The 27636-nt window shown below is 55.3% G+C and overlaps 6 protein-coding genes across 6 annotated transcripts; 4 read left to right on the top strand and 2 right to left on the bottom strand.

The window, feature by feature from the left end:
• Positions 1-527: 527 nt before the first annotated feature.
• Positions 528-3734, top strand: CH63R_12730 (Armadillo repeat protein; the record flags this gene model as incomplete). Its single annotated transcript, XM_018307704.1, has 3 exons — positions 528-822; positions 883-2672; positions 2733-3734. 3 exons carry the CDS (start codon positions 528-530, stop codon positions 3732-3734), a joined length of 3087 nt encoding a protein of 1028 aa, XP_018152121.1.
• A 2993-nt stretch (positions 3735-6727) lies between these two features.
• On the top strand, positions 6728-7647 carry CH63R_12731 (Heat shock protein 30; the record flags this gene model as incomplete). Its single annotated transcript, XM_018307705.1, has 2 exons — positions 6728-6856; positions 6916-7647. The coding sequence occupies 2 exons, from the start codon at positions 6728-6730 to the stop codon at positions 7645-7647; spliced, it is 861 nt and encodes a 286-aa protein (XP_018152122.1).
• A 7713-nt stretch (positions 7648-15360) lies between these two features.
• On the bottom strand, positions 15361-15549 carry CH63R_12732 (uncharacterized protein; the record flags this gene model as incomplete). The annotated part of the gene is made up of 1 exon (XM_018307706.1): positions 15361-15549. One exon carries the CDS (start codon positions 15547-15549, stop codon positions 15361-15363), a length of 189 nt encoding a protein of 62 aa, XP_018152123.1.
• A 3393-nt stretch (positions 15550-18942) lies between these two features.
• On the top strand, positions 18943-20661 carry CH63R_12733 (Sexual development activator; the record flags this gene model as incomplete). The annotated part of the gene is made up of 2 exons (XM_018307707.1): positions 18943-19084; positions 19157-20661. The coding sequence occupies 2 exons, from the start codon at positions 18943-18945 to the stop codon at positions 20659-20661; spliced, it is 1647 nt and encodes a 548-aa protein (XP_018152124.1).
• Positions 20662-22385: 1724 nt separating this feature from the next.
• Positions 22386-23825, top strand: CH63R_12734 (uncharacterized protein; the record flags this gene model as incomplete). Its single annotated transcript, XM_018307708.1, has 1 exon — positions 22386-23825. One exon carries the CDS (start codon positions 22386-22388, stop codon positions 23823-23825), a length of 1440 nt encoding a protein of 479 aa, XP_018152125.1.
• A 1933-nt stretch (positions 23826-25758) lies between these two features.
• On the bottom strand, positions 25759-26811 carry CH63R_12735 (uncharacterized protein; the record flags this gene model as incomplete). The annotated part of the gene is made up of 1 exon (XM_018307709.1): positions 25759-26811. The coding sequence occupies one exon, from the start codon at positions 26809-26811 to the stop codon at positions 25759-25761; it is 1053 nt and encodes a 350-aa protein (XP_018152126.1).
• Positions 26812-27636: the final 825 nt, after the last annotated feature.

Here is a 27636-nt window from a genome sequence, read left to right on the forward strand (position 1 = left end):
GCACTGACAGGCCACCAAGTACGTGCTGCCCCAAGCTTCAGCTAGCATGTGAGAATCCTGAAACCGGCTGGTTGCGATATGGGAAATGCACGTGCCTCACCCCGGGTTTCCAGAGTCGATGGTCGTCGCCCAGTCGCCCAGACCCAGACCAGTGGCCAGCGATGTGATCAACCGCGATCCATCCCGTGGACGGCAACCCGGCTTGATCTGTTCCTGGAGAAACGACCCTCAATCCACACCCTCAACATCCTTGGATATCACTCACGAGCCGCCATTGTCAGGTATTCATTTCTACACGTACTACCTTGGGAGCGCCTGGTCACGCACTTCTGCGAAGCAGCACAGGCCGCGTTTTCCTTCCTGTTGACCGGCTGCATGGACCTTGGCCTCTGACGCAAGATCCGTCGCCGCAGCCACGCCACTTCATCCTTGCAACTAAGTACGTGACGCCTTGGCCGCGGACGGCAGCAGACGATCGCGTTTTCACCTATACACCTCACATCGATTCACCCATCCGATACTCAGCGATGGCTCGCCTGTCGAACCCCCCGATCCTTTCGCAACTGTTGAGTGCAAGGGGTTTTGCCGAGCAGACGAGTGCGCTGCGGGCCCTCAAGAACGATGTCGTCGGGCATGCGCAGAAGAAGGAGATGTGGGCTGGCTTGGGTGCCCTAGACCCCGTCGTTGAGATTCTCAATGCCGCCCGGTCGCCAGTCAAGGTCAACGGCAAGGACACTCGGCCCAGCGCCAGTTCTAGGTGGTTGAGCGAGGAGGAGACTCTGAGGCTCCAGGCACTCCAGCTTCTAGCGAGCTTTGCCAACGGTATGTCTCCATCTTGCTGCCGCCGCCTCCAGACCCCGTGCTGACCACTTACTCTTCAAGGTGGCACCGCCTTCGTCGAACCCCTCCTCGTTGCCGGTGCCCTGCCAGCTGTGTTGCACAACATTTGCCCGATTTCGAATGCCCCCTTGCTCGTTACAGCCGCACTCCGCGTCGTGCTTAATATCATCGAGGCCGCCGCCTTGTCACAACCGACCTCGCCAGTCGATACGCAGGCTTTGGCCGACGCCGTCTTTGCTTCCGAACACATCGAGTCCTTCAACAGCATACTATGCAGCACACCCACCGTGCCCGAGCATCAAACACAAATCACGTTGGTAGCCAGCATAATCAGCCAGCTATGTCGGGACGAGAGGCATCAACTCGCCATGGCAAGCCAAGGCGTCCTCGATTCGCTCGCAACGCGGCTGGCGAGCATCGCCGTCGCCGAAGGGCACGTGGTTCCTTATGCCGAAGTACTTGGCCGCGTGGACCGCATGTCGGACTTCATCCCGGAACCGGCACCGTCGAGCTCTATCTTGGCCCCGGTTCTGGAGGCACTGGCTACCATCATCTCAGACTCTCGGTTCAGGGCTTGCATGCTGCTGTGTTCTCCTGCAATCATGGCCATTTTCCCCGCCATGAAGTTCACACCCTCAAAGGAGGTCAGAGCTCCCTGGAATTCTCTCGAGGTCAGTGGTCTAGGTTTTGCGCGGCAGCAAAGTCTCAGCGCCATAGACTATCTACTTCCTGCCGTTCCCATCCAACAGGGTCGGGTGTCTGGTTCGCAACAATCACACTTCCCCGCTTTGGGCTCCTCTGAGGCACGTGAGCGGGCTCGCTCAGCTGCGAGCAAGTACAGTTCTACGGCATCCGTTTGGGAGGCTTCCCGGTTTGAGCTTTTTGGTAACGAAGGGGAGACTGATGAGGAACAAGAGAGCCCCCTCATCCCTTGGTTGATTGTTATGGTCAGATCAAGGCAAAACTTGGAACGCTTGATGGCCGCCAATCTCCTCACTTCGCTCTTCCGGTCTGGATTCGGTACCAAGTGTTTGAGAGAGACGAGCCTTGGGCTGCTGGTCGTCCCTGTGTTGATGGCAATGCTGGATCAGCTCCAGGCGGCACCGCCGGTTGTCAAGTCGCCCCTTATCGACGCGGACACGGCATTGAAGTGGACGATTCTGGAAAGGACGCCAGCCATTCTCGCTCGAATGATAACGGACAGCGAGCCGCTCCAGAAGGCTGCTTTTGATTGCGGGGCCGTCAAATGCTACAGCAAGCTCCTCAAGGATGCGTACGAGCCCATTCCACCGTCGGCATACGCCAAGGTCTGGTCGCCTCAGGTTGACGCAAACATGGAGATGGGAAACACATCTCCTTCGTGTGCTTTAGGTCCAGGAGGCCAGCCACCACTCCTGGCCCACAGAGTAAGGATGCGCGAAAGCGCCTTGAAGGCAATAGGAGCACTGGCAGCAGGCAAGGATGAGTATCGCAAGGCTTTCGTTGAACAGGATGTTGTCGCCCACATTGTGCAGTCGCTCTCGCCTACACCTGGCAAGCCGTCGAATCCCAAGGATCGCAGTAAACCCACCGAGCCGGATGGGCCTGTTCGTGATGGATCCTCACCTGATCATAACTCTGGGTATGGTAGTAACCCGCTGTCGGTGTTGATTGCAGGGTGCCACGCGGTCAGAATGCTGTCGCGGTCTGTGAGCATTCTCAGAACATCCTTGGTGGACTATGCCGTGGCCGTTCCCCTCTTCCGGTTTCTCCGGCACCCCAACGTAGATGTCCAAATCGCTGCCACTGCAGCGATCTGCAATTTGGTCACTAGTGTCAGCTCCATGAGAGAGGTGAGTACAATCAATCTTGAGACGCGACCCGGAAAGCCTGAATTTCGCTGATTATCGCAGGTTCTGGCCGATAGGGGTGTTATGAAGATTCTGTGCGAGCACGCCCACTCCCTCAACCCCGCGCTACGCCTCAATGCGCTCTGGGCACTGAAGCATTACGTCCATGACGTTGACCCCGAGACCAAGAAGCATTGTCTGGAGGAGCTTGAGTCCGGTTGGCTGGTCCAGCTGATCTGCGACGACACAGAAGATGATGCGCTTTTCCTCGCGAGATCCAAGATGGACAAGCACACTGCAGTGGACACTGGGGACGACTTGGACGGCGACATCGAAATGGACCAGGCGGACCCGTTGTCTAGGTCGTGGATAAGTTCGACGATGCCGCCACAGGACGCTGACGGGAGGTCATCAGCCAAACTACGGCAGGCAGAGGCCAAGCTGGCCGCCCTTCGCGAAGCTGAGATCAACCCACTACGAAAAGCACGGAACGACGATCTCGCCATCCAGGAACAAGGTCTTGACTTCATCCGGAACATGATAGGAACGACCAGCAAGGAGGATGACAACGAGACAAAAACCGCGGAGATGATTGACTATCTCTTCAGCGAGCTAGGACAGGACAGGTTCTTCGATATCCTGGCCAGGAAGTTGCAGGCCAAGGTCCTCCACCCAACGTCGAGACGGTCCACTGGGCCTGGGCGCGAAACCCGGGTGCTCTACCCACAGGCCAAGATCATCCAGGCTGTGGTATACGTCCTCGTCCACATGGCGGCCAGTGTCCCGCGTCACAAGCAACTGGTGGTTGCGCAGACTGACCTGCTCAAGCTGTTGGCGAATCACTTCAATAGCAAGGACAAGGAGGTGCGGGTAGCCCTCTGCCACTTGATAACCAACCTCACATGTCCTGGAGACGGTTCACGAACAAGCGCCCAGCGGGTGTACGAACTGAAGAAGTTGGGTTTCCTGACCAAGTTGGAAGGGTTAGAAGACGATTGCGAACTAGATGTGCGCGAGCGGGCCAAGGGCGCAGTGTGTCAGATGAAGCAGAACAACAGTTACTAGACGGTGGTTTCGCTGGAGGTTCGTTGGTTTCCAGAGATTACATGCATGTACGATATAGATGTGCATGGAGTTCGTGCTGTAGGGAATACTGTATACGGTATAACAGTACATGATGAATGAAGCAAAAGCATGGGAATGCCCGCGATGTGCCTAAGGCTTCTTAGTGTGTAGTAGGAACGTGAGAAGCGACATATTATTGAACTGCGTCGTCTGCATTCGTCAACGAGGGGGGTAAGCAGTACGTAGGCAGTTTGCTTGGACTGGCTGCATAGTCCAATTAGAAGGTCTCATGGCGCCGGCGTAAGGTCACCCGTTATCTTCAAGTGATTGACCCGAGGTGCAGCTGCGCGGTGTTGTCGAGTTGCGGCAGTGAGTAGTTGCGTGAGTGTGAAACTGCATGTCCTAGTGAAAGCCTGGCAATAGAAAAAGACATCGAGTCTCATGGGACCATGCCAGCAGCCAAGAGGGGTTTGCTTCTACGACACGGGTACATGACAGGCAACTCATTCTATCGGATTTGCCAATGACTGCCGCAGCCCATACCATTATGCTGGTAGTCATCCGTCCGACGCAGCGGGACGACTTGGTTGCTCTCCTCTTTCGGGGATAAATGCCGGACACTGGACGCCACGAATACAATGTTATGTAATCTTTATGTAAGTCATGAGAACAGGACCTGTATTGCTGGTCATGCTTGAAAGTGAAAAAGGGTTGGTTTCCGGATATTGAAAACTCCTCGCACCCGTCCCATCATCTATAATCCGGGGCTTCGTCTTCTCAGGTGGGTCCATCTGTCTTCCGGAAGCAACGGATGGGTTCGTCCCTCATGTGATTCGATGATCATGAGAGGAAGAGAAAGCTCTGGAATTGGCAAAGGGAGGAGAATAGAGTTGGCTTCTCGTGCCCAGAACGGGCAGGGGGGTAATGGAGGTTGGTCCACTGTTGGTTCTCCGAGCAGTTGGCGCTACGGCGGATGGACAGGGATCCAAACCGGGTCACGATCAACGGCCAAGAACGCTCAACACAGGCGGTCTGGTAACATGACGCGCTGAAAGTCCGAAGGGGGTGGCCACTATGTGGTAAGGGTGCATTGTGACCGACGACCTCAAGAAAGTAACCAGCTGGGTCTTGGTGGGCAATGACTACTATGACTTGCCGGCTATGAAGGAGTAAACGACACGATGTAATGCTTCTCTTTTCCCCTTCCGGTCTATGATGGTGGAGTATCCTGTCGCATGTGTAACTTTCATCGGCGAGCTTGTGCGCCGGCTCACAAACTCCAAGAGAAAAAGAGAGAGAGAGAGAGAAAGGGGCAGGCATAGATGGGTGCTGGAACACGAGACGATGGTTGGCTGTAAGCGGTGTAACCGGAACAAATTTCATGGTCAAAGGGAACGTCAACCCTCCATCCCGATGGCGTTGGGTTGGGTTCATCTGGCGCGTGATTTTGTCCGCTGGTAGGGTGTTGGAGACTCAACACATCGCTTGCCGACGCTGAGATGATGGCACCTGTTTGGACGAGGTCCTGTTTAGTCATCGGGCGGGTAAGGTTATGGAAACAGATCCGATGGTCCCGAGCGTCCGCCGGCTGGTCCCGGCCGGGGAGCCCGGAGCGGGTCCGGAAGGGGCTTCAAGGCACCTCACGTGGTGTCAAACCTGCCATGTGTTCGCAGTCATTACGCCAACGCGCCCCCTTTTCTTTCATTTTTCCTACTCGCTGTCGGCAGGTTGATCTTTGGGCATTAACATTGCCGCCTCCTACGGGTTCACGGAGCAAGGGTGCCCCTTCTGGCCATCATCGCCCGTGTCGTCACAATGTAGTATCTACAAGGAAGATCTCGTTGAGTCATGAGTGGAGAACAACGACCGGCACATCTGTGCATGTTTCTGGCCGGTTCCGTGTTGACGTTCGGTTGTCGGCATTGGCTGCTACGGGAAAGCAAGCTTCGTTTGATCTCCAGGAAGTATACGAATGGCATCTGCGCGCATGTGAGCGGCATTGCGGTCAGAAAGGAGCGAGGTTCTGGGACATTTCGGTCATGTTTGCTTTTACATGATGTGCATGGCTAGAGCCAAAGGTTGAGCAGCTTGCCTTCTGCTCAATGAGCTTGATTTGAGATGATGGTAAGTTGCTTTACAAAATGATAATAGAATGGAAAAACCATCTTCTTCCTTACCAGGTATCAAGACCATCTCTGACGCCTGCTCAGGTAGAGCTGCGAACGTGTACCGAGATACCTTCCGGTTTAAGCAGCGCTTTCGCTCTCATAACCTCAGCTCCTTCTGGCCCCATTCTCGAACCATCCCTTCTCCGCAGTACCCTGGTCTTCGCCTCATCCATCGCTTCGGTAGGGACCAAAATCAAAGCGCTCTCTCTACCTAAGGTACTCCCCAACAGCCCTTGGAGCAGACCTTTCGCGGTTTCTGGTAAAGACGGTTACATCCAGACCAAGCTTGCCTCGACTTGGCTGACTTCAGACAAGATCTCCTGACTTGAAGACTTTGGTGGCAGGATGTTCTTCCGGATTTCCGAGACGGACGCCACGGTCTGTAATCCACCCTGCTTTCCTCTCCGTCTTATCCGTCCTTGTCCATGGCCGTGCCTCTTGGGAGAGATGGACAAGGGTTGGTCTCCTCATCATCTAATGGCAAGGTTCCATACCGGCTAGTGGTAGTCCCCAGCGTGCTTGAACTCGGAGGTGGCATCGAACCTGCAGCAAAGGAATACGTGCCAGCCCATTCTGGAATCAACACTCGAATCCTGTCATGTATTAGGCCGAGGACAATCGTCTTCCAAAGAGTATAAGACCCTCCCACTCCTCCCACTCCGGCATGTCTCTTCTTCATCACAGCACCGCGAGCATCAAACCCCAGTGTAGTTGCCGGCACGCGTCCGCACCTTCGAAGATATCGACACAGCTCTCCTTCCACTTGATAAACGATTCTTTCGAGACCCACAGCATTACCAACGCTCGACTTGAACAGTCACCACCATGGGTCTGATTCTCCGGCGCGCTAACGAGGCTCTTAACATCAATCCTCTTCCTCGTGTTGAGGAGGAACTCAGTGTCAATGGTTCTAACTGGCTGTGGGCCTGTGTTGCGATCTACTCGTTCTTCTTCGTATGTCGCTCTCTTCGTCCCCCTTGGCTTCCTCGAATGGCCCTACTAAGTCATAGCAGCTCGGCGTCTTCGCCCTCTCACACAAGCCCAGAGGCAATGAAAAGATATTCCACTACCTCTTGAATATCGCTCTTCTCGTCGGGGCCATCACTTACTTCGCTAATGCTTCCAATCTCGGCTGGTCTGTTATTCCCCAGGACAGAGATACCTCGCGACAAATCTTCTTCAACAAGTACATCAACTGGGTCGTGGCCTTTCCTATTGTAAACATCCTCCTCGGCCTCGTCGCCAACTCGTCATGGGCCACAATTGCCTGGCACGTCTTCCTTTCCTGGGTTTGGGTCATTAGCTACCTGGTCTCCGCCTTCACCCCCACCGTCTACAAGTGGGGGTTCTTCGTCTTCGGCACCGTTGCCTATCTTGTCATGGCCGCTTCGATATTCGGCGAAGGGAGGATTGGGGCCAAGCGCGTCGGGACCCAAGGAGACTACTGGATCCTTGCCGGCTACTTCAACCTGCTGTGGCTTCTCTACCCCATTGCGTTTGGCGTTTCTGAGGGTGGCAACACCATCGGCGTCACACCTCACTTCATATTCTTCGGTATCCTGGATGTTTTGATGATCCCCTTCGGTTCTATCATCTTCATGATGCTCTCCAGAAAGTGGGACTACAACGTTTTAAATCTTTACTTCACTCAGTACGGCCGGGTTCCTCAGGGCGGACCTTTCCCTGAGAAGTCGGCAGCTGCCCCTGCCCCGACGGCGAATCCTTCTGGAAACCAGCAAGTCTAATCAGCATCTTAGTACGAAGCACCGTAATTTTAGCACGTTTTGAAAGACTCGCCTCAAGGTAACGGGTTCGACACTTTCATGATACCCGCAAGCTACCACGTATCAAGAAACATGGACACTGGTTTTGGTATGGATTCTGGAACAGAGAATGTCGTCGCGTTGTGGTGTGTAGACCGGACGGAGTATGGAGCGGAAATACCCTCGTTATCGTTGTTGTTCGATATTCCCTTATGCCTGCGAAAGATATCTGCTTGATGGGAAATAGGACCCGGTAATATGTAATTCGAAATTCGATTTGAGGATGGCGATTTATCCGCTGTGATAATTGATATTTCCGGAAACCAGTGCCCCCTACGTTTCAACACATCAGTGGCCGATGCTAAGCAGTTCATGGACACCAGCGGAGATAGAATACCACTTCTAGTACCTTTATTGCAACAGCCAGGCTTCTAGGCTATGTCACGGTTTCGCCAATAAACATGGCCACCCACTGACGGTATGCTCGAAAGACTGAACGAACGAGAGATGCACAGCTTCGCATTGAGCATTGAGGGAGCAAGAGTTTCTTCAGACGTGCTTGGAGGCACGGTTATGGCGGTTCCGAATATTCAGTCAACAACAAGTAAAGAGAAGCTTGACCCTACCTATTGCATGAAACAGTAAAGGAATGAGGCTCGTTGCCAACCCGCACCCAGGTCATCATTAGTGCCATGCCGAGTAGAATTCCGGACGAGTGAACATCAAACACTTCCTAGGAGTGGACTCCCGCCACGTCCGAAACACTCATCTTCTAGTTCTATCATGGCTTCCAAGACTCGAACGACAGGGAAGAAACACTTGAGCGGGGCTACGGTATCTCTGAATTTACTTCATATCTGTCCGGAGCTCCTAGCAATCTTCTACAGCTTCAACTCCAAACCATTCCGGTATCCATCACTAGCCATCAAGTAGTAAGCAGCCGCCGTTGACCACCACACGAGGCACGTATCCTCATTCTGCCATTAGCGTGCCGATTCCCAGTCATTAATGAAGACTCAAGTAAGTGCTTGTCAGCCAGGTGTAAAACAAACTACTTCTGGTTTGCGACATCCTCGTCAAAGCTTATCAAGTGCTGGTCGACAATTCTGGCTTGGACGCCGAGAAAGCACACCGAGTGGCCTCCTCTTTTCTACGAGGATTTCCGCGAATGTACACAGGTGCGCTGCCGTGAGCCAGCAACGCTGAAACCTAATCTAACAGACCTCCGGTCTGGCCACCGTTCCTGCACGGTGACGATGAAGTCCACTGCATCATCATATGTGGCGAGGCTGCTGGAAGCGGACAAAACTACATATAAATGTTATCAATACCAAAATCAACTACTGACACCAGTCCTACGTATTATTTGCCAATGTGCTCACTAGGGAGGGGAAACAGGCCCCCGGAGAGGAAGGAGGCAAGTGTGAACGGCATGTCACAAGAGATTCCCATAGTAAATGTGCCTAGGACGAGCGGAATCGTTTCCAGCGACATTGACTCAACTGGCAGACTTTGGAGCCATCACGAATGGCAACTAGGAATGACTGATTTTAGCTCGACCAAATTCGATCACGGAAACACACAAGCCTCGTGTTCGCCCTCGTGCTCGCCCAAGAGTTGGTCCCCAACAACAGCGCAAGATTGGCTATTTTGCTATCGGTTTGTCCCCTCCGAGTCAATGTTCGCTCGACAAAGATATCAACCATAAGAATGAACCACCTCCCGAGGATGGCAGAGTGCAGAACGAACTATGTTAGCTCGCCGACTTGAGGGAAACACTCTGACAAACTTGATAAAAAGACAGCTTCAATGAAATCAAGGAACCAGTTATTCCGGACGGCACGAAGCGATGCAAACCTCCCCGTTGACTCGCTTCTTCTGCCACTATCTTAATTGTACCCCGTAACCAGTCTCTGACATCCCGTGTAGGTCGCCCGCGTGACCCGTCGGCTATCCTCTTTCAGACACGACCACGGGTTCGCTCAACGCATTGCGGACAGACCCTCGCCCAAAGCCAGTCTTTTCCACAGAAGAACCCGTCCCTCGTGTGCGGCCAACTGCGTCCCCGGAGGAAGACATACATGGACCTGTCATCATGCCCCTCGGCCCTCAGCCTATGAAATCAACCCAGAAATCTTCCCCGTGGAAAAGGGAAAAACAAAAGGGCAAGGAGCCCGCTGCCTAAATGGAGACCAATGTCAAGACGGGACCGGGACCGCGCGAGACGACGTCGCCATCACCATCCCGTGCGATCCTTCTCATAAAAACGACTTTCACTCGGCATACAAAACCCCCGAAACTCACTACGCGACGTCGACTCAGCCGTCCCACGTCTCGCCCTGCTGGGATCCGACCCCCGTCCCCTCTTACCAGACCACTGCACGGATGGGGGAGAGGGAAGACGGCAGCAGAGACATCTCATCAACATGCGACTCTGGAACAGTCACGGTCTACAACCATTCAGATGCTCAAATCCCAGGACCTTTCTTTGGGTGCGCGCGCGCGCTCGTGTGTGTGTGTATCTATAGACTTCAAATTGACTCTCTATATCCCTCCAACGTGGAAACTTTAGTCAAATGTTGGAAACACGCACATAAAGCCCGACAGACAGATACGATACGCGTTGACAGGCATCTCGTCGCGAGAGTCCAGAGTCCAGGCGTCTCATGCGTTGGCAGCGCATACAGTGCGGCATGAACATGTGGTGTGCCTCTCATTCTCTCGTTCCCTCTCTCGCTTTTCGTACAACCAACCGCGCTGCACTCCGCCGAGTGGGAATACCGTCATAAGAGAGAAAAATCACAAGTGTCACCATACGACAGCCGAGAGTGACAAAGGGTTGAATAAGTGATTGGTAAGCCCTGGGCATTTCAAAACAGTCTGAGCTTCTTCTCTCTGTCTCAATTTGTTGCATGCAGAATTCGAGACAGAACAGACAAGTAGGGACGCACGCACACACGCCATCGCGAGGTCAAGCCTGCACCCCTTCGCCGTTTCGCGCTTTAGAAGTGCGGCCGAACGTTTGTGACTTGATCCGACAGGCAAGGGCCCGGTTCTGGTCAAGAGCTTCCTGTTTCAATCAAGGGAGCACGGGGAAGGGGGACCAACTGCTGTTGAGATACATGGGATGAGAGAATGCCTCAACAACTGTTTGGTACGACTTTTAACAAGTCCCCCTTCTCTCTCTTGAAGAAGAAGAAGAAGAAGAGGAAGAGGAAGAAAAAGAGAAGGAGGGGGGATTGAGACAGCGTCAACCACCAGCCCCTTTCTCTCCTTCTTCCGTGGACCACGGTCTCTTGGGCCAGCCATGGGTGCTAATGTCCGAGAAACCGACTGATTTCAACAACACATTAACTTTCCTATGCGAAAAGTCCCCGGTTCGGCACTGCGAAAGTAAAATCACAGGCCACGCGCCCAGATAGTTAACTCCGGTATCATGTCCGGTCGAAGACCACGCAAGAAAACATGTTTCTAGCAGCATCCTGTAGCTTCAGACTTTGAGTGTGTTTCTGATCCGGACACAAGTAAAAGGCTGATGGTCAAGAATGAACGACCTTGATCGGTTTCAAAGAGAAATCGGGGCCCAGGGACGGCGCAATACCGGTTCGACTGCGTCGCGGGGAGTCCCTGTCCAGTGGATGGGTTCGCACAACAGCTGCCCCATTGTGGCGGCGACCGCATATCGCTGGCAACGCACTGGTTAGAACGTTTCCCAGACACTCCTTGACTGCCAATAGAAAAAGAAGACCGTGCAAACCGCAGTCAACGGGGCGATGGCGAAAAGCTCCAAGAGTAAGCGCCATTCACGTCTCCCTACCGCGGGGCATGGATATCCCTCTTTCCAACACAGGAATGAGGTTCTAAACCGCACAACAGGATACACGTACAAAATATCATGCGGAGAGAGGTTGCCATTCTCGAGGCATCGACATCGCGCACATGGGCAGCGTGTGTCATTGTTTGCTTGCTTCGCGTATGGATATCTTGACCGGGGGGGGATGTGGTGCTTGTGCGCCATGCTGTGCCACCGTGACAAGACAATCTGAGGCTTCGATGAGGCAGGACGGTCAAATGCTCGGAACGCATCAGGTTGGGCAATGGTTGGAGGAGAGGCGGCGGGGGTTGATCTGGGTCATGCCGTCCGACGGGAGACAGCACTTCAAGATACGAGCCAACCCAACAGCTCCCTCGCCCAGAAGATCAGCTGCAACACCGTGTTACGCGACATGGTCGTCTCGGTGGGAACGCGAAGCCCAAAGGTGACAAAAGACGACAGACAATTGAGATGGCGTTGCCGAGAAACGCAGCGAGGGTTGATTCCTGATCTGGTCTGATGGTGTGGCTTGCCGTCGTCCTTCTGGCGACTAGGTCAAGCGAACAATTGTGCATGTGCCCGGCACGAGAAGATTTATGCTCTCTTGGGCATGGGCGGTTGATTTCTTTCCCTTGCGTGCCATGTCTCACACTTGGGAGGGACGGAGCGTAGACTCCTACTTGGTGACCACACGTTGCAATGTCGTTGAAACAGAACCTCAGGCGGGGGCATTCAGCCAGAGCCCAGGCAGGCTTCGTGGCTCGGACTCAAGATGGGGCCAGCCTTGCGTTCCCGAGGCCAGGCTGGAAAAGTGATCAATCATCAGTCAGGAGGCGCCCGTGGGCGCATGTAGGGGGGCAATAGCGGGCGTCGACAGGGCCTCTTGGGGTCGATCTTGGCCTCACCATTCTCACAGATTGCAGATTACAGAATGATGCGGGTGGTACTTGGTGTTTGCTTTCTCGGGCTTGCCAGGATGGCAAATGAGTTCTGGAAAACCCTAGCGTGTTTGCCATGCCGCAAATGGGGTCGATACTATTGAGGTTGTCGATGCGGTGGCGCCTGAGGGCGTTGAGCATTTTGCCTCGGACTTCGCATGAAGCCCCGGTCGATTGGTACATGTTTGTCCGGGATGGAAAGGCTTTCACACCGTAGATGGAAAGATGCGGGTTTTCCAGCCTCGTCGATTGGCAGCTGTTCGATAGGCACGATTCTGTCTCTCGGAACCGGAGAGGGGAGAAATGCTGGCATGGCCGTCGAATACAAAAAATATCAGTGTACACGGATACTGCACAGTTGTTATCAATGAACAAGTCGCATTTGAGGTGAAGCCTCGACACCACACACAATATTGGGCGGCCGCCGGATGTGGTCCGGAAGACTTTGTATGAATCCGGGAATTGCGAATCGAATCATAGAGTGGAGCCAGATTGTCGTCGCCTTGAGGGGGAGGTCACATTTGGAGTGGACAATTGGGAAAGAGGGTCGCAAGGGGGGACGGGAGGGTATGTTGTCTGCACTGTACCTGTACAGGTATTCTCGGCTAGACGCTGGCAAAACCTATCAAGGAAAGAGCAGAGGAGTGACGGACACAAGACGCCTTTCTGATTGGCGGCAGGAAGGCCCAACGAGGGTCAGGGGCCGATGACAGATGGATCCCATGTGGAGCCGCAGCATTAGACACCGTGCTACCTGGCGATCAAGTACCTGGATACCTACGGCCTAGGTACCAAAGGTCGCCGAGGACATGATCAAGGTCAAGCAAGGCCAGGGGCGATTTGGGTGGAATAGAAAAGTCACAACCATCACCAGAGTTTGCGGCTGCTGTCTACCCTTCATCCTTTGTCGCTGCCGGCGCTCGGCAAGAGGAAGGAGGCAAGGGCGGGTATTTGTGGCATAGATTTTGAACGTTGCGCAGTTGCTGAGGCGTTGATGGCTGTCTCCTCTCCATCTAAATACTACGCGCGTGAAGGAGGTTTGCAGTCCCACTGTACGCGGGCTTCAGAAGGGAGGTCGTGCTGGCTGTGGGCTCCCCGCCGTCTGCGGGCCGGCTAAGTCTCTCGAGGGTGCTCAGGCCTCCGGGTGAGCGACGTTTCCCGTAGCGTATCCGTCTCCCGGGCTCCCCCGCCCAGTCAGGTCTGACTGAATCCCCACTCTATCAGAAACAGGGAGAGAGAGAGAGAGAGAGAGAGAAACTGTGACCACTGACGAGAATCGAGCAACAAAGCTGAGTCCCAGGTGAAGAAAAGAAACCGCGTACAAGTACAACACGCACAGTAAAACCAGACCGGAGCCGGGGGCTGGTGAGGAGTTTCCAGGGAGGTTTGCGCGCTCAAGCCAATGCAGGGCTCCCAAATCCATGGCCAACACCTTGCGCATACCTTGTCAGGCGAGCCAGGCTCAACAGCGCTGGCGGGGACGGACGGCTAAACGCGACGGATCCTGCTCGAAAAGCTCTAGTGTAGGGGGGGGGGGGGGGGGCCTGGAGGGAGACCACCCATCCACTTCTCAGGCTCGCGCTCTGGCTCAAACGTCAGCGCCGCAACGCACATCGTGTCGCGCATCTGCCTCGCCAATGGGAGATGACGCCTTGGGATGGCAGCTACCCGATGCTGCGGATTGCATAACCCACCCTAAGCAGACCCAAGACCCGACACACCCTTCCCTCCTCTCTGACCACTCACCTCATCTCACTCAGCTCCCGAAGCTATGGTCCTGGACATGGTGGACAAAGCGGCCCCCCCTCCCCCTCCCCCTCCCCTCCCCTTCTCCCCTCCTTGAAAAAATTCCATGTCTATGGCACTGGAAGTGGCAAAGCAATTTTAGCCTCCTGTTCCATTTCTTCTCAGCGCCGCCTAGCCCTCACCGGCCTTTCACGCATACACCTCGACTACAGAGAGAATCTTCTGTCCCATTACAATGCAATTTGTGCTTCGTTTTTCCTGGTCCGATAGTCATCTGCTGGTGCTTGGCCCGCGACCCGATAACCTCCCACATACCCAAACGCAGTAGGTTCATCTCCATGCCAGGCACCACCAAACAAACACCCAGCGTTAATGGTGTCGGGAATGCTGACCACAGGATCTGCGGCGTCGCTCTAATGCATTTCATCTCAACCCTTTTTTTCTTCCAAGCGCCGCCTGGTCGCTGCCCGAAAAGACGGGATGAATCCGTCATCTTGGCTTGGCAATCCAGCCCGGTCAACACACTCGGTCCCGACAAATCCACCGTGTCCCCGTTCGCAAAACCAAGTCGGTTTTGTTCCCAGTTCTCAGTCTCTTCTCTTCTGCCAGTACGAATACCGTACGGATATACTTCCTACTGCTTCATCAATAACTGCCACACGTACCGGGTGCCATTATCTTCATCAACCAGACCAGTCATTCCTTATCCGTCGCCTCGGCCGGTTGGCGGCTTTGCGCCTTGGCCCTATTTCATTCGAGGACTCGATCAGGGGGGGGGAGATCGGCCCCGCCCTTTTGCTTTTTTTGTTTTGTTTTTGTCGTTTGGCTGCAAGAATCGGGGGCGCCTGCGAACGCAACAGCCTGTCGGCGTATCAATTTGGCACCGTGTGTACCTATGTGTAGCATGTACGTAAGTATCCGAACAGACACATTTTTTGTACCTATCCTCCCACCTTCGAGTCTTTGCCAACTCGTCCATCCCGCAGTGCCCACAGTCCCCCGTATGCCTTGACCCTGATCATTCTCATTTCGACTTTTCCTCCGCCAATGCCAATGTGATTAAATCTCCTTAGCGGGACCCAGGGAACTCGGTAGATGCTGATCACTCGGAGGAGCCCTTGGCTAGCGCTTCGACTGATTCAGTCTACCTCGGATGCCAGATGGCTACTAAGCTCCTTCTATGCTTTTTGTTTTATTTTACGCCTTTGTCTCTTGCTTCTCCACGATGTCGACACTCGGCATGACATCCCTTGGAGCAGCACCGCAAGATACGTCATCGGAAACAACGCCGGTGGCGGACGGCATGTTCTTGGTCACGCTCACTTTACCTCGTTCATCAGGGTTCATGAATCGTGCCCTCCACCCATAGGACGCCTCCCTGCCCATGACGGACTTCGCAGCCCACCGACACTCACTACTCGTTACCGGCTGGACAAAACACACATCGGATGCGCGAAAACCGGGAACGGCTCCTCGGGTGCTACGGCCCACCATTGGGACCGGTAAAGCTGTTTCCAAACTTTGGCCGACTCAGACCTGACCCAAGCTCAATCTGAGGCACACACTACACAAAGAGATGAGATGGAGGTTTGGCTTTTCGGGGGACAGCGTCGATAGGACAGGCCAATACAGCCACGAGCTATGATCCGATTTCAGCATTGGCACGTACTGGCTGGGGGTGGAGCAAATGACCAACTGGTATCCGAGGGGCCGGCACTCCATTCAGCACAGAACGCCCGCTGCAAACGCTATCGTCCGAGACTGTTCAACCCAGTTTGAAGCGTAAGCACGTCTCTCGGTGTGTGCTCGCCTCTCAGTGTGAGCGAATGAACCCCAAAAAGCGGCTTGGAATGGGTTTTTTTTTTTTGGCATGAAGACAGTGCTTCATGCGCGCTGTGTACGGATATACGCGGTGGGATCCGGATCGCGACGGATACTTCAGCTTCTCGGAAGCCTGAGCTCCGCCAATGACTTGACTGACAGACCGGACGAGATGGTGTTGTCGCTGAGGATAATACCAAGTTCTGCCGACATGGACACACGGAGCAAAACGCACGCTTCTTTTAAGTTCCATACCGATGCAAAAGCAGGTCTCGCAGCACGCAGAAAGAATGTCTCACCCTGGCGGGCGCCTTTCGCAGCAGCATGTTGGCCTCGGCCACGACCGCCGCGACGAACTACATCACACCAAAGAGGGGAGCAAGCAAGCAATCACATCGGGCTCGTCACCCGCTGCCCTCTCGTACTGTAACTGCAACCCAAATGACAGGCTACCCTCGCGGACGAGCAACTCTCATTGGCAGCGTTTTCGAGACCCCAGCATCTCCTGTTTGGGCTTGAACTTGAGCCTGCATTGTGGCAAGCAAGGGTGATGGGTAAGGGCTGGGACGAGAAATGGCATGGGATTGGCCTGTCTGGCCCCGAATGGATACCACCGGGGATGGGAATAACGACTGGCATGTGAGAGTGTTGAGGAAAGACACAATGGGCCAAGAAGGCTGCGCGGCTGAGTCGAGGTCGTTACAGTACATCTGCGGTCTGCACACACGACTGCGAGCTGCAGCGAACCAGCGCCTCAGCAGAGATGCAGATGCAGCAAGACGGACAAGAGATCCCTGGATTGAGTGGGCGGGCTCGGGTAGCTAAGGAAAGAGAACGGAAGCTCGCCCAATCACCCCTTTGATTTTGATTTTTACATTGTCCTTTTGCTTTTCTTTTCTTCTCTTTTCCTGCGGAAGTGTCTCTGTCTCTGCCCTGGCTTGGCTTGGCTAACAAGCTATGCAGCAAGCCAACCACCAGTCAGTCTCGTCGAACTATTCGGGAAATCTGGTGGTGAGTGGCTGAGGCATAAATCTAGTGTGTGCACGAGATCCGCGTACCGGATGCATCTCGCATCTCGGAACTTGAGAGGCGTCTCGAGTCGAGACTCCTCGAGACTCGAGGCGTAGTGTACCCAACTCACAGACTGGCAGCAAACAAACAGATGTGCTTTCGAGAGCGATCCTGAGACTCCAGCTCTTTATGTTGGGCGGAGTAAAAAAAATAAATGAAAAGAAGGGGACAAAAGGTTTAAGCAAAAGTATCGTATCTGTCTGGCCTGCCACTGGACGATCCTAAAACTTGGGAGCGAGTGACTGACGAAAGATAGGCTCTGAACCACCAGGCTGGGAAAGAAGGGCCAGTCATGATGACTAGTGAATCGTGATGGCCCAATGCGCTCGGGAATCAGCCAAACCTTCCCACGCATTGCTCGAGGTACATCCGTACTCTGTAACTGCCTAGCCAAAGGCTGTGATGCGGTCACATTCGGACACACCCCGTCGCTCTTTGGCGGTTTCGAAGCGGCCGACGGCCAACCGCCCTGCAAAAGAACCCCAAGCCAGTGCTTCGCTAAGCATCGTAACACGCATCGCCCCATGTGCGGGCGACGAAGTGCTTGACGGATAGGGACTAGATCTGAGTCTAGCGTTCGTCGTGCCCCCCCCTCCCCCCTTCAGTCCAGTTGAGCAGACACAACGCCCGCTACCTCAGTGGGTTGGCGTGAGATGCATGGGAGGAACGGCGCCATCCACCCTAATAGAGCCAGGTCGAGCGAGCTTGTGGGCGTACAGAGACTGTGCGAACACAGAACAAAGCAGGTTCTCAGGGGGCGACCGAGACAGCACATGGTTGACTCAGCAGGGCACCTCGGTCGGGTTCTCTGCATTCAAACCAAGAGTCAAGCGGCTGTTCTGAGTTTAGGCCATGGAGCGGCAATGATTGTCATCCGATCCCTTACAATTACCGCCGAGTCAGCTAGGGCCCCAGTCCGAGGCGTTGGGTCCCTCTCCACTGTCCAGACTCCTCTTTCACACCCAGTGCTGGCTCACAGTGTCGGTTGTCCATAACTACCGTCTATGTATCCGTACCATGTGCGCTTTCGGTTTGCTAGTCGCTGTCCACTGTCACCCGCCCTCGGTAGGCTGAGCCAATTCTGGCTGGTCCTAAGCCGTAGCCCCCCCCCCGGCGGTCCCTTGTTCAGTGCTCCCAAGCCCTCAAGTTTTCCACACTGTCCATCGTCTCATGCATGCCTATCTGGGTAGGTATCTAGGTACCAGGCCACGCAGGTACCAAGCGATGTGTCTTTACTTCTCCCCTCATCCCTCCAAGTCGAGCCGAGCCAGTTCTCTCTCACCCCGGTCCAGCCAAGTTCCCAGCCATCAGACACCCCAAAGCCAATTGCGTTCCTTCGCTTCCCACTCTTTTCTACCCACCCTGTCCCACTCTCCCATCGCTCTCCCTCATCAAACCCCCATTCCCACCCGTCGCTCTTCCCTCGTCTCCTCCTGCTCACCAACCGCACCGAGTCGCCTGTGTTTAATGACAACCTACCTCGCCGTCGCTGTCATCACCATCGACATCGCTGACACGACTCTTACAGACTTGAACCTCGACTGATTGGTTATTTGGAAGGAAGTGAAGGATTGCTATCTCCCAGAAACGCCACCGTACCGTGCTGCTGCGTGCTTGGTAAGTCGTTCACTGTTGATGTGAAAACGGCCTCGCACCCTGCGTTCCATACTGCCGGGGCAGCGCCCAGCTTGTCGGACTCTTCTTGAATTGAGGACACCGCAGGCATCGTTGAGGTCTACTTCATATGACGCATGAGCCACTTCAACGTCCACTCGGTTTCTAACGCTCAACCAGGCTGGTGCACGGCTGCAGATTACCCAACCCCATTTACGGGAACGAATCCATCATTTACCACTATCGAACGAGCCCCCTCACCACCAGGTTGCGATGTCACCTTTAATTGCCCACCGCCCTCCGCTCGAGGCCGTAGCCGAGTCGGAGTCCTATACCGACAGACCGACGAGAGGTGGCCCAAGGAAATTTTATGAACTGAAGGTTCTGCAACAACCCGAGCGTGCGCGAGCATGTGGTTCTGGCCTGAAGTAAGAAATCTTGACGTGCCCATTGTGTGCTCTATGGGCCTTCTGACATCGATATTAAGCTGCCGCCGACCGTCGTCCTGTCGACCCACCTCCCGTTGTACAGCTGCATGTTTACGAGGGCCCCACGAGAGAAGAAGCGCGAGATATCACTTTCAGCTACAAGGCAAACTTCTTCCTGTTCGCCGAACTCTGCCCTGCTCGCCCCATGGCTCATGGGCGCGTCAATACCCCCGCTGCGGCCCTGGCTCCCGTGTTGACGGGTATGCCTGTGTCCGGGATGGCCTACCTGGACCGACCTACCGAAGCTGGCTACTTTTTGTTCCCCGACCTGTCAGTTCGGCATGAGGGACGCTACGTCCTGGTCTTTCATCTCTACGAGGATATTAAGCAGGATGAGGACCGCGATCCCGAAGGTGATTCGTCCGACGAGGCCATCAATCCGAGCTTTCTGTACAGAATGGCCGTCAAGTCTGTGCCTTTCAGTGTCTTTAGCGCCAAGAAGTTCCCAGGTCTTACAGAGAGCACGAGCCTGAGCAAGACCATATCGGAGCAGGGCTGCCGTGTAAGAATCCGTCGCGACGTTCGTATGAGGAGGCGTGACGGCAAACCCACCGGAAACGAATTCGAGAACAACCCCGAGAATGAGTACAGGAACGGCAGGAGGACGCAAACCCCCGAGATACGAAGCAACGCCGATCAATACCGAGCTCGATCGTCTAGTAACAGCAGCGAACACCGCGCTGCATACCCGTCGGTCCCTGAGCGGAGGCCTTCCATTGTTGAGACGTTCCAGGCCCCGCCACCACCGCCGCCGCCCATGTCGTACGGCCCGGCACCATCGACCAATGTTCATCTGCGATTTGGATCCGATGCCTCTATTGCCCCGTACCCCCCTCACCAGTACGGTCAACCTGCGGTCCAGCCGCCGCCCATTTCACCGACCACGGCTTCTTACCAATCGAGCCAGCCTTCACCGTATCACCCAAACTCCGGCTACGTCTACTCGAGTCGGCCCAGCTCGCAGTACGCAGCGAGCAACCCGCCGCCAACGCCACGCGATTCCTACGACCGACGTCCATCTGCCATGGTGATGCCGCCATCCCCTTCCGTCTATGGCTCTGCTCACGGCCCCAAGGACATGGACATGGCCAGACGTGAGCCTGGCTACAGGAGAGACTCGCTCCCCCCTCGGCAGCTGGCCCCTGTGTCAGAGACCCCCTCTCAGATGGGCACCAAGCTTCCGCCCATGCTTCCCTCCATCGAGAGGCTTACGTCGGTGCCCTCTCACTTGACAGGCCGTACTGACCCCATTGAGGCTGCTCCTGCTTCGATGTATAACCAGTTGCCGGAGGTTGCCCGTGCAGGCGCTAAGCGCGGCTACGGAGATACGTTCGCCGAGGACACGCGTCCTCTGTTTGACAGACAACGCCAACAGGACGTCCACCACGACGTCCACCACGCCAGTGCTCTTTACAATCAACGCTTCTTACCGACAGAAAACATGGAGTACAAGCGTGCTGATGGCTCATGCAAGCTTAGGCAAAACAACTCGTATTTGCCTTGAGCAGGTGTGGCACTTTTCGCGTTCTGGTAGCTTCTCACTGGGGATTTTTTTTCTTCTTTGGAAAGGGATATATCCGGCATCAGGCGTTCTGGGGCAACGAGGTGTACGGACGGAAGGGTCAATTGCCTACTGAACCTTTAAACTATCGGCGGCGTACCTTGCGCATTTTCTTATGTTTGATCTACGCATACTAACATTTCGACACTACCTATGATCATTACGGCTGTTTTTTTAGCCACGAGCGATCTGACTTCTTTCTTCATATGTGTTATTTATCATTACATTTTGGCAGGACAGCCTTTGTTGCTGGGGCCTCGGCACTATTCAGATTGGCATCTAAAACGAAACGAATGTCAGGCCCATGAAGATGTGCGTCCAATGGCAACTGTTAGTCGGCCAATGAGTAACAAGGGCAAAGGGACGTGGGACTTGGTTTAGCTTCACATGTATCTATTTCTTGCTGCTTCTGCGTAGAAAAATGGAGACGTCCAGCACTTAAGACTTGCTTGGATCGAGATGAGTGTAAGCTGAGAGTGAGGCGAAAGTTTGCGAAGAACATCGTGACTAACTAGCGGCCATGGTGGTGATGGAGATGCACCGTGCTGATCAAGTCAGATTCCTCGAAGCTTGGCCAGATGCACACAAGTGCTTCTGTGAGTGGTGGTTGTACTCAACCGGGGATATCGCAACGAGGCATGTGGAGCCTGTAGCACGGCGTTGGAGACGCGACAGATCCAACAGAACAAGCAACTATACGGCGAGGCTCTCGAACGCAATGGAACAATAGTGTTCATGGATGGATGGGATGGAGGTGAGATGAGAGTGCAATGTGATGATGGAAGGAAGGAAGGAGGAAAAGAGGTCTAAACCTCACATGGCCAAAGCTCAGGCCAGTTTTTAAGGTGAGGGTGCCTTGGCGAAGAGCAGCACGCCAAGTGGGACAGACATGGGAGGGTCGCGTCCAGGTACCTACTCTAGGTAGGGACCGTAGGTACCCAGGGGAAAGACAATTGTGGACGCGTTTTGTTTGCCCGAGCAACCAGTTCGTGCCTCTTGGAGGAGGTTCCTACCTAGAACAGTGGCGGCAACGGCAACAAGCAATAGTAGCTCCCAGCGGCCAACGGCCACCAATCAACCAATCCCTGGCCCCCCTCCCCGTTCCATCGTTGCCCTTCCAATCCGTCTAGTCCAACAAGATCAACACGCCTCCAGCTCGTCACCAACACCACCACCACCACTACTTCACGTTTTCCATCCAACTTCTTCACTATATCCCACATTTCCCTACATCCCACCCCACTCTACATCCTTTTTCTTCTTTCATCGCCGTGTTTCGTTGCACATCGTCTTCTGCCCTCTTTCTGCAGTCGTGCAGCTGTGCAGGGAAGAAGCCTGCGACGACAGAGGTTGTTGTAAATGCACGGGTTGCGGAGCCTGTGGCAGATGTGACGGCGGAAAAGTAAACAAAACCTCTCCGGACGCTCCTGCAGCATCACGCCGGCGTCGCAACCTTCTCGACTACTCACTCATCAGGGTCTGACGCCACGTCGCGCCTCTCCCCTGATACAAATCGAAAGTAGGACGTCGGGCTTCTGAGTTGACGAACCGCCAACACCATCATCGCCATCACAGACAAATCTCTCTACACGTCGACACACACAAACGCACACACACACACACACACACACACACACACATACAGAGTATCGCGAAACACATCGACAATGCACATGGAGGATTCGCCCGCCCTGGGTCCGCTGACCTCCCACCCGATCATGGGCTCAACAGCAAATACCACAAGCACCTCCAATGGCCAGCGGCCTACAGCGAAACGCGCAAACTCGGCACAGCGCGCCAACTCTCGCTTCGTCGAGGGTTCCATGAACGACCGCGCCTCAGCTGCGCCACCCATCGATTTTCTCGGTCCAGAGGACTCCTCCGAGATTGCGCGCCGTTTCCACATGGACTTTTACGTTGAGGCACCCAACGCCGGGGTCTTCTCACCGCAGAAGCCTCATTACCAACCACAGCAGCAGCAGTACCACCAGCCGCTGCATCAGCAATCTCAGCCACTCCTGCAACAACCGACAGTCACCTACGGCGAAGTTAAGAGACCCGCCAGCTCGGCCAGCAGCCATGTGGGCAAGAAGGGCTTCTGGGGCGGCCTGCGCGAGAAGCTGAGCTTCGTCAGGGACAAGGGGGCTAAGCGCCCTCTCAGCCTGGACGGCAAGCTTCTCGCCCAAGGAGGTGGGGCTGGAGGTTTCGGCAGTGGCAGCAACGGTGGCATTGGCGCGCCGGCCGCCGCGACTCTGGCGACTAGCGGCGCCGGCATGCCCAGCAGAGAGGAGATCATGGCCAGCTACCAGCAGCTGATGAAAGACGGCTTCTTCGATGCGCATGCCATCCGCTCCACTCGCCAGCCACCCCCGCCGTCGATCAACCCGCCTAAGACTATGTACTCGACCAGGCCTCCCGTGGACAAGAAGTCCTTCGCCGAGCGCGTCTCGGGTCAATGGCCTCTTCCGCCGACGGAAGAGGTCCAACCGCTGCCGGACTCCCGCGACGGGAATAGGAAGCGCGGCTTCGACGACGAAGAGGACTTGTCGGCCGCCAAGAAGTTGCGCAAAACGGCATCACGCATGTCCGCCGACCTCTCGATCCCCGGCCTGCGTAAACCACGGTCCCATGCGCATTCTGTCTCAGAGTCCATGCCTCCCCCGCCACCTCCTCCCAGCTATATGCCCCCGCCTCCGCCCCCTCGAGCCGTCGGTGGTGGCATTGTCTTTATCCGCCGGTCGTTTAGTAACTCGAACCGGGCGACCAACAAACTGGCCAAGCACGCGCCCTCGTCTTCTCTTGGCCCTGTTCCCATGGACACCGACCTCGCGCCTCCGAACCCGATGTACGCGGCTAGCACCCACAGCAGCATCGCCTCCAACGACTCCCGGCGGTCCTTTGCTGAGGCTGCTCGTGCGTGGACTTCGCGTGCCGCGCGCAAGGCGGCCGAGCCGCTAGGTCTGAGACCCAACTCGAACCACGGCGCGGTAATGCAGTGCGGACCCGAGCAGTTTAAGAACCGCGGTTTCGGCTGCGAAGGGGAGAACCACGTCGCCGTGCAAGAGCGCGAGTTGCCTGGCCGGTGGAGGGGTATGCGGTTCACTTAAGGGCAAGCGAAGTGTTTGCCGCCCTTGGTGGGACTTGTTCTGGCGGGCCACGTTTTGCCATCACACACATGTGGCCTGCCGGGCTGGAGAGATCTGGAGTTGTTGATTGTAGTACAACGTATTCCTGGACGAGCTCACGATTTTTGACGACTTGAAATGACCTCCTTTTTCTTTTGAGAATTCAGCATCGACCCCGCAGTACGACTTTGTTTTATTTCCTCATAACGGGCCCGACTTAAGGAGGAACAGACGACGCGGCTTCCCCGTCCACGGGACTGCTCACCCAGTGATTGGACGGGGGATGCCTGTTGGTGTCAGTCACCTTTAAGAGCGGGCGCGAGTGTTGGATGATGGACTCGGAAAAGACGATCAATGATGTGGAAACAGAAAAAAGAACGGGGGAGGTGGTATGAGAGAACGGCAAAGGGGCCCTACACGACCGGGCCTGTGCTTCTCTGACGATTTCGCGTCTTCTTGTTGAGGAAGCTTGTTCTCCTCTTTTTTTTCTTCCTTTTCTTTCATGTATGTAATGGACATTTGCGGTTCTCGTCTCACTCGTGGCATCTCTGTGGTTGCGACGTAGGTGGACGAAGAACACGGACGTCCTTTTCCTGTCATTTGCTCTGTCCGTTACTGCTCTCGAAGAGAGCCTGGGTGGCATGTGCAGCTTCATTGACCTAGATGTGTCAGTATGGTTGGCTGGTTGAAGTGTCGTGTCCGCATGTTGGAGTTTTCTTTCTTCGCCCCCATTTCGGAGGGTTCAACAGAATCGGGGTCTCTGGGCGAGAAGATGGTTGCTTATATCGAGAGACGGTGGGAACGCGGAATGGGCGTGTGGGTTGACTGAGTGAGGTTCTAGTCGGAGATGGAGACCCAGCAAGGTACTCCTACTGGCCTAAAACGACGCGAACAATATAAAGTCTAGCCTGCCGACGTGACGCGCTCTGTTTCCCTTCGTGATTGGGCTTGGGTTTGTGTGATCTGCTCGTTGACCCCTCGCGGAACGGAGACCATCTAGAACCCCCTCGGGCCTTGGGCACGTGGGTCGCGATGGTTTCCCCATGGACGAGGAACACGTGTCTTGAAGGAGTGCATGTCTCGAATCTCGAGGTCCGGACCTCACCGATCGTGGCCGCCGCGGTTGGATACTGTTCCGTTTCCAAGTCTATCTATGCATAGGCACGTCTACGATGACGACGACCGCACTCACCGCCGTCAACCAAATCCGCTTTGGCAAAAGCGACTCTGGAAGAAGGGCTACAGCATGTAATTGCCAGGACACCCTTCATCCAATTCATCCAAGACCCGTCAACGCTCTTCTACATCACTTCGTGTCCAGGCGCCTGTGTCCTATGGTGAGAGAAGGGGCTACGTTTACTGCAAGAGGGATGATGGCGTCACACCCCTTGAAGGACCGACATTAACACAATGGAGAAGATCGATGACGAAAGATTTGCGTCTAGGTCGACTGGCGTATATATGTAATGAAAAATGTCATATCTCTCGCGGGGCGTGGCCGGACTGCAGGCCGCCCAGAGTTCTCACCTCACACACCTCATAGGCACCACCAGCACCACCACCGTTCGCACCATATTCACGGGCCCGTCCGTCAGAGCATCGCATGTCTTTGCTCTCGGAAGAGTTTTACATAATGCAATAGCTACTACCAACTTGACATACGCAGTCTGAGAACGTACTACCGCAATTGGGATCTTATGGACCGAGAACACCGAGCAAAATACAATGATGAACAGAGCTGTTCGGGAAACCAGGGACGGGACAGAGAGACAGCGTGCATTTTCCGGGATGGTGAGAGATGGAATTTGAACAAGCGTCTTGCAACAGCAGCATAACATCTACGACCATGGATGGGAAATCATCAGACGTAACCCGCACAATCAGGGCCACACAATGGAAATGATCGAGAACAACCTCAGCCGCCGCCCGCTCCTCCGGCCATGATCATCATCTGCTGGATCCTCCTGCGGTCCACCTCCTTCTTCAACATGCACACGCAGCTCGCGACAACGAGCACCTCGACCGCGTCCCTCGCGCCGTCCTTCCTGTCCGTCCACCGCGCCAGATCAACCATCAGCCTGCCCCCGTTCCCCGCCGTGCTGCGACCGGACCCCTTGGTCCTCGTCCCGGGCCCGCGCACAAATTGCGCGACCGTCGCCGCCGCCCCCTCCTCGGTCTTCTTCCCGCCCGCCACCGCGACGCTCCGCACGAGCTCGCAGACGAGGAGGTCGTCAGCGCACTCGACGGCGGCGGCGCGTTCCCGGCTCGAGGCGTAGCGCCACTGGAAGGTCCCCAGGGGCGTCTTGAGCCGCTGCGCCCGCGTGGTGAGTGAATTGGACACGATGGGGAGGTCCAGTTCCCCATCATTCGCCCTAACTCTGTCGTCGTCGTCGTCGTCGTCGTCGTCGTCCACTTGCATTGGTTCTCCTGCCGGGGACCCGGGGGGCCCATGAGGCGAGACGAGCGACTGTGGAAGGCGGAAGACGGGCGGCCTGCCGGGCCCAAAGCGGTAGAGTGTAGTGCACACGGGGGTCTTGGATGCGTCGTCGCCCCGCACGAGGTGGCAGCTGTTGTCGCTGCGGGAGAAACGGAGGGAGACGTACGCCGGGAGGGACCCGGGGTCCCAGGACCCCGCTTCGACGCGGTGGACCGGGATCGGGTCCGGGCGGGTGCCGACGGGCAGCGACAGCCATTGCTTCCCCAGGGTTTCGATTTGGAAGTGCACCGTGGGGGCGAAGACTGCCAATGATGGCTCGCTCGAGCTGCTGGCGGTTACATCTCTTCTGCCTGTCGAGGCCGAGACCGTGGCGGTGGTGGCCGTGGCAGTCGCGTCGTCATATGTTGGCGGGAGGTTGGAGGATGATGTGGAAGGCGAGAGTTCGGCGAGCTCGATCTCTGTCACGGACGAGTACGTAGGAAGGGACGACGTACTGGGGATGTTGTGGAGTTTGTCTGCAAGGACCGGCATGATGGAGTGATGGGGCAGCTGTGCTAATCACGCAGACGTCGACTGCTGTTTCGAGGGAGGTTGTTCGATGTGTCCGTTGCTGGTGTTGCAGTGTCGCCGACGACAGCTTGATCCTGACCGAGTGGGGTTTCGTCAAAGCTAGAAAGGGAATAGTGTTGAAGCTTCCAAATGTAGTGTATGGTAGGTAATGCCAAAGTTGTTTGGTGCCGTCGCAGCTCAGCTATCTTGACCGACAGAGCAAATGCGGGCCTTATATAGATATACATTTTGCCTCGACGCAAGCCAAGTTCGATGGCGAAAAAGTCGACAGATGAAAGTTGAAGCAAGAGGATGGATGAGGTAGAAGACACAGCCCCTTCACAAGCTGCGAATGCGAGGAATGCCACGTACGGAGCAAGACAAAAAGCGGCTGCACCTCGTCTGACGCCGCTTCGCACATCCTCGCCATTCCGTACTTCATCCTCCTGGTTCTGACGAGTGTTGTCTGTCCAATCGAGAGCGCCACACCTCAAGGACGTCAGAGGCGCAGTAAGCTCGGCATCAGGCCCGTGGGCTGATTCGAAGGCAGCAGCAGCCTTTGGGAGAGGAAAAAGGTGCGTTCAATCTCATCCATTGCCCTCCCCGCAAAGATCCCCATGCTCCGCCCAGGTTCCGCACCGTATTCCTCGCATGTTTATGCTTCAACAGCGGTTTAGTACGCAAACGGGAAAGGGGTGAATAGTGTGGAGGAGCAACGCCATATTAGCATGTCTGATACGGGCGTCGGCCCCGATGGCCCCATTGGTCGACGGCCCCACACTCGGCCGCCGTATTCCTCGTTTTGCC

Source organism: Colletotrichum higginsianum, chromosome 9 (assembly GCF_001672515.1).
Source record: "Colletotrichum higginsianum IMI 349063 chromosome 9, whole genome shotgun sequence".
Lineage (NCBI taxonomy): Eukaryota > Fungi > Ascomycota > Sordariomycetes > Glomerellales > Glomerellaceae > Colletotrichum > Colletotrichum higginsianum.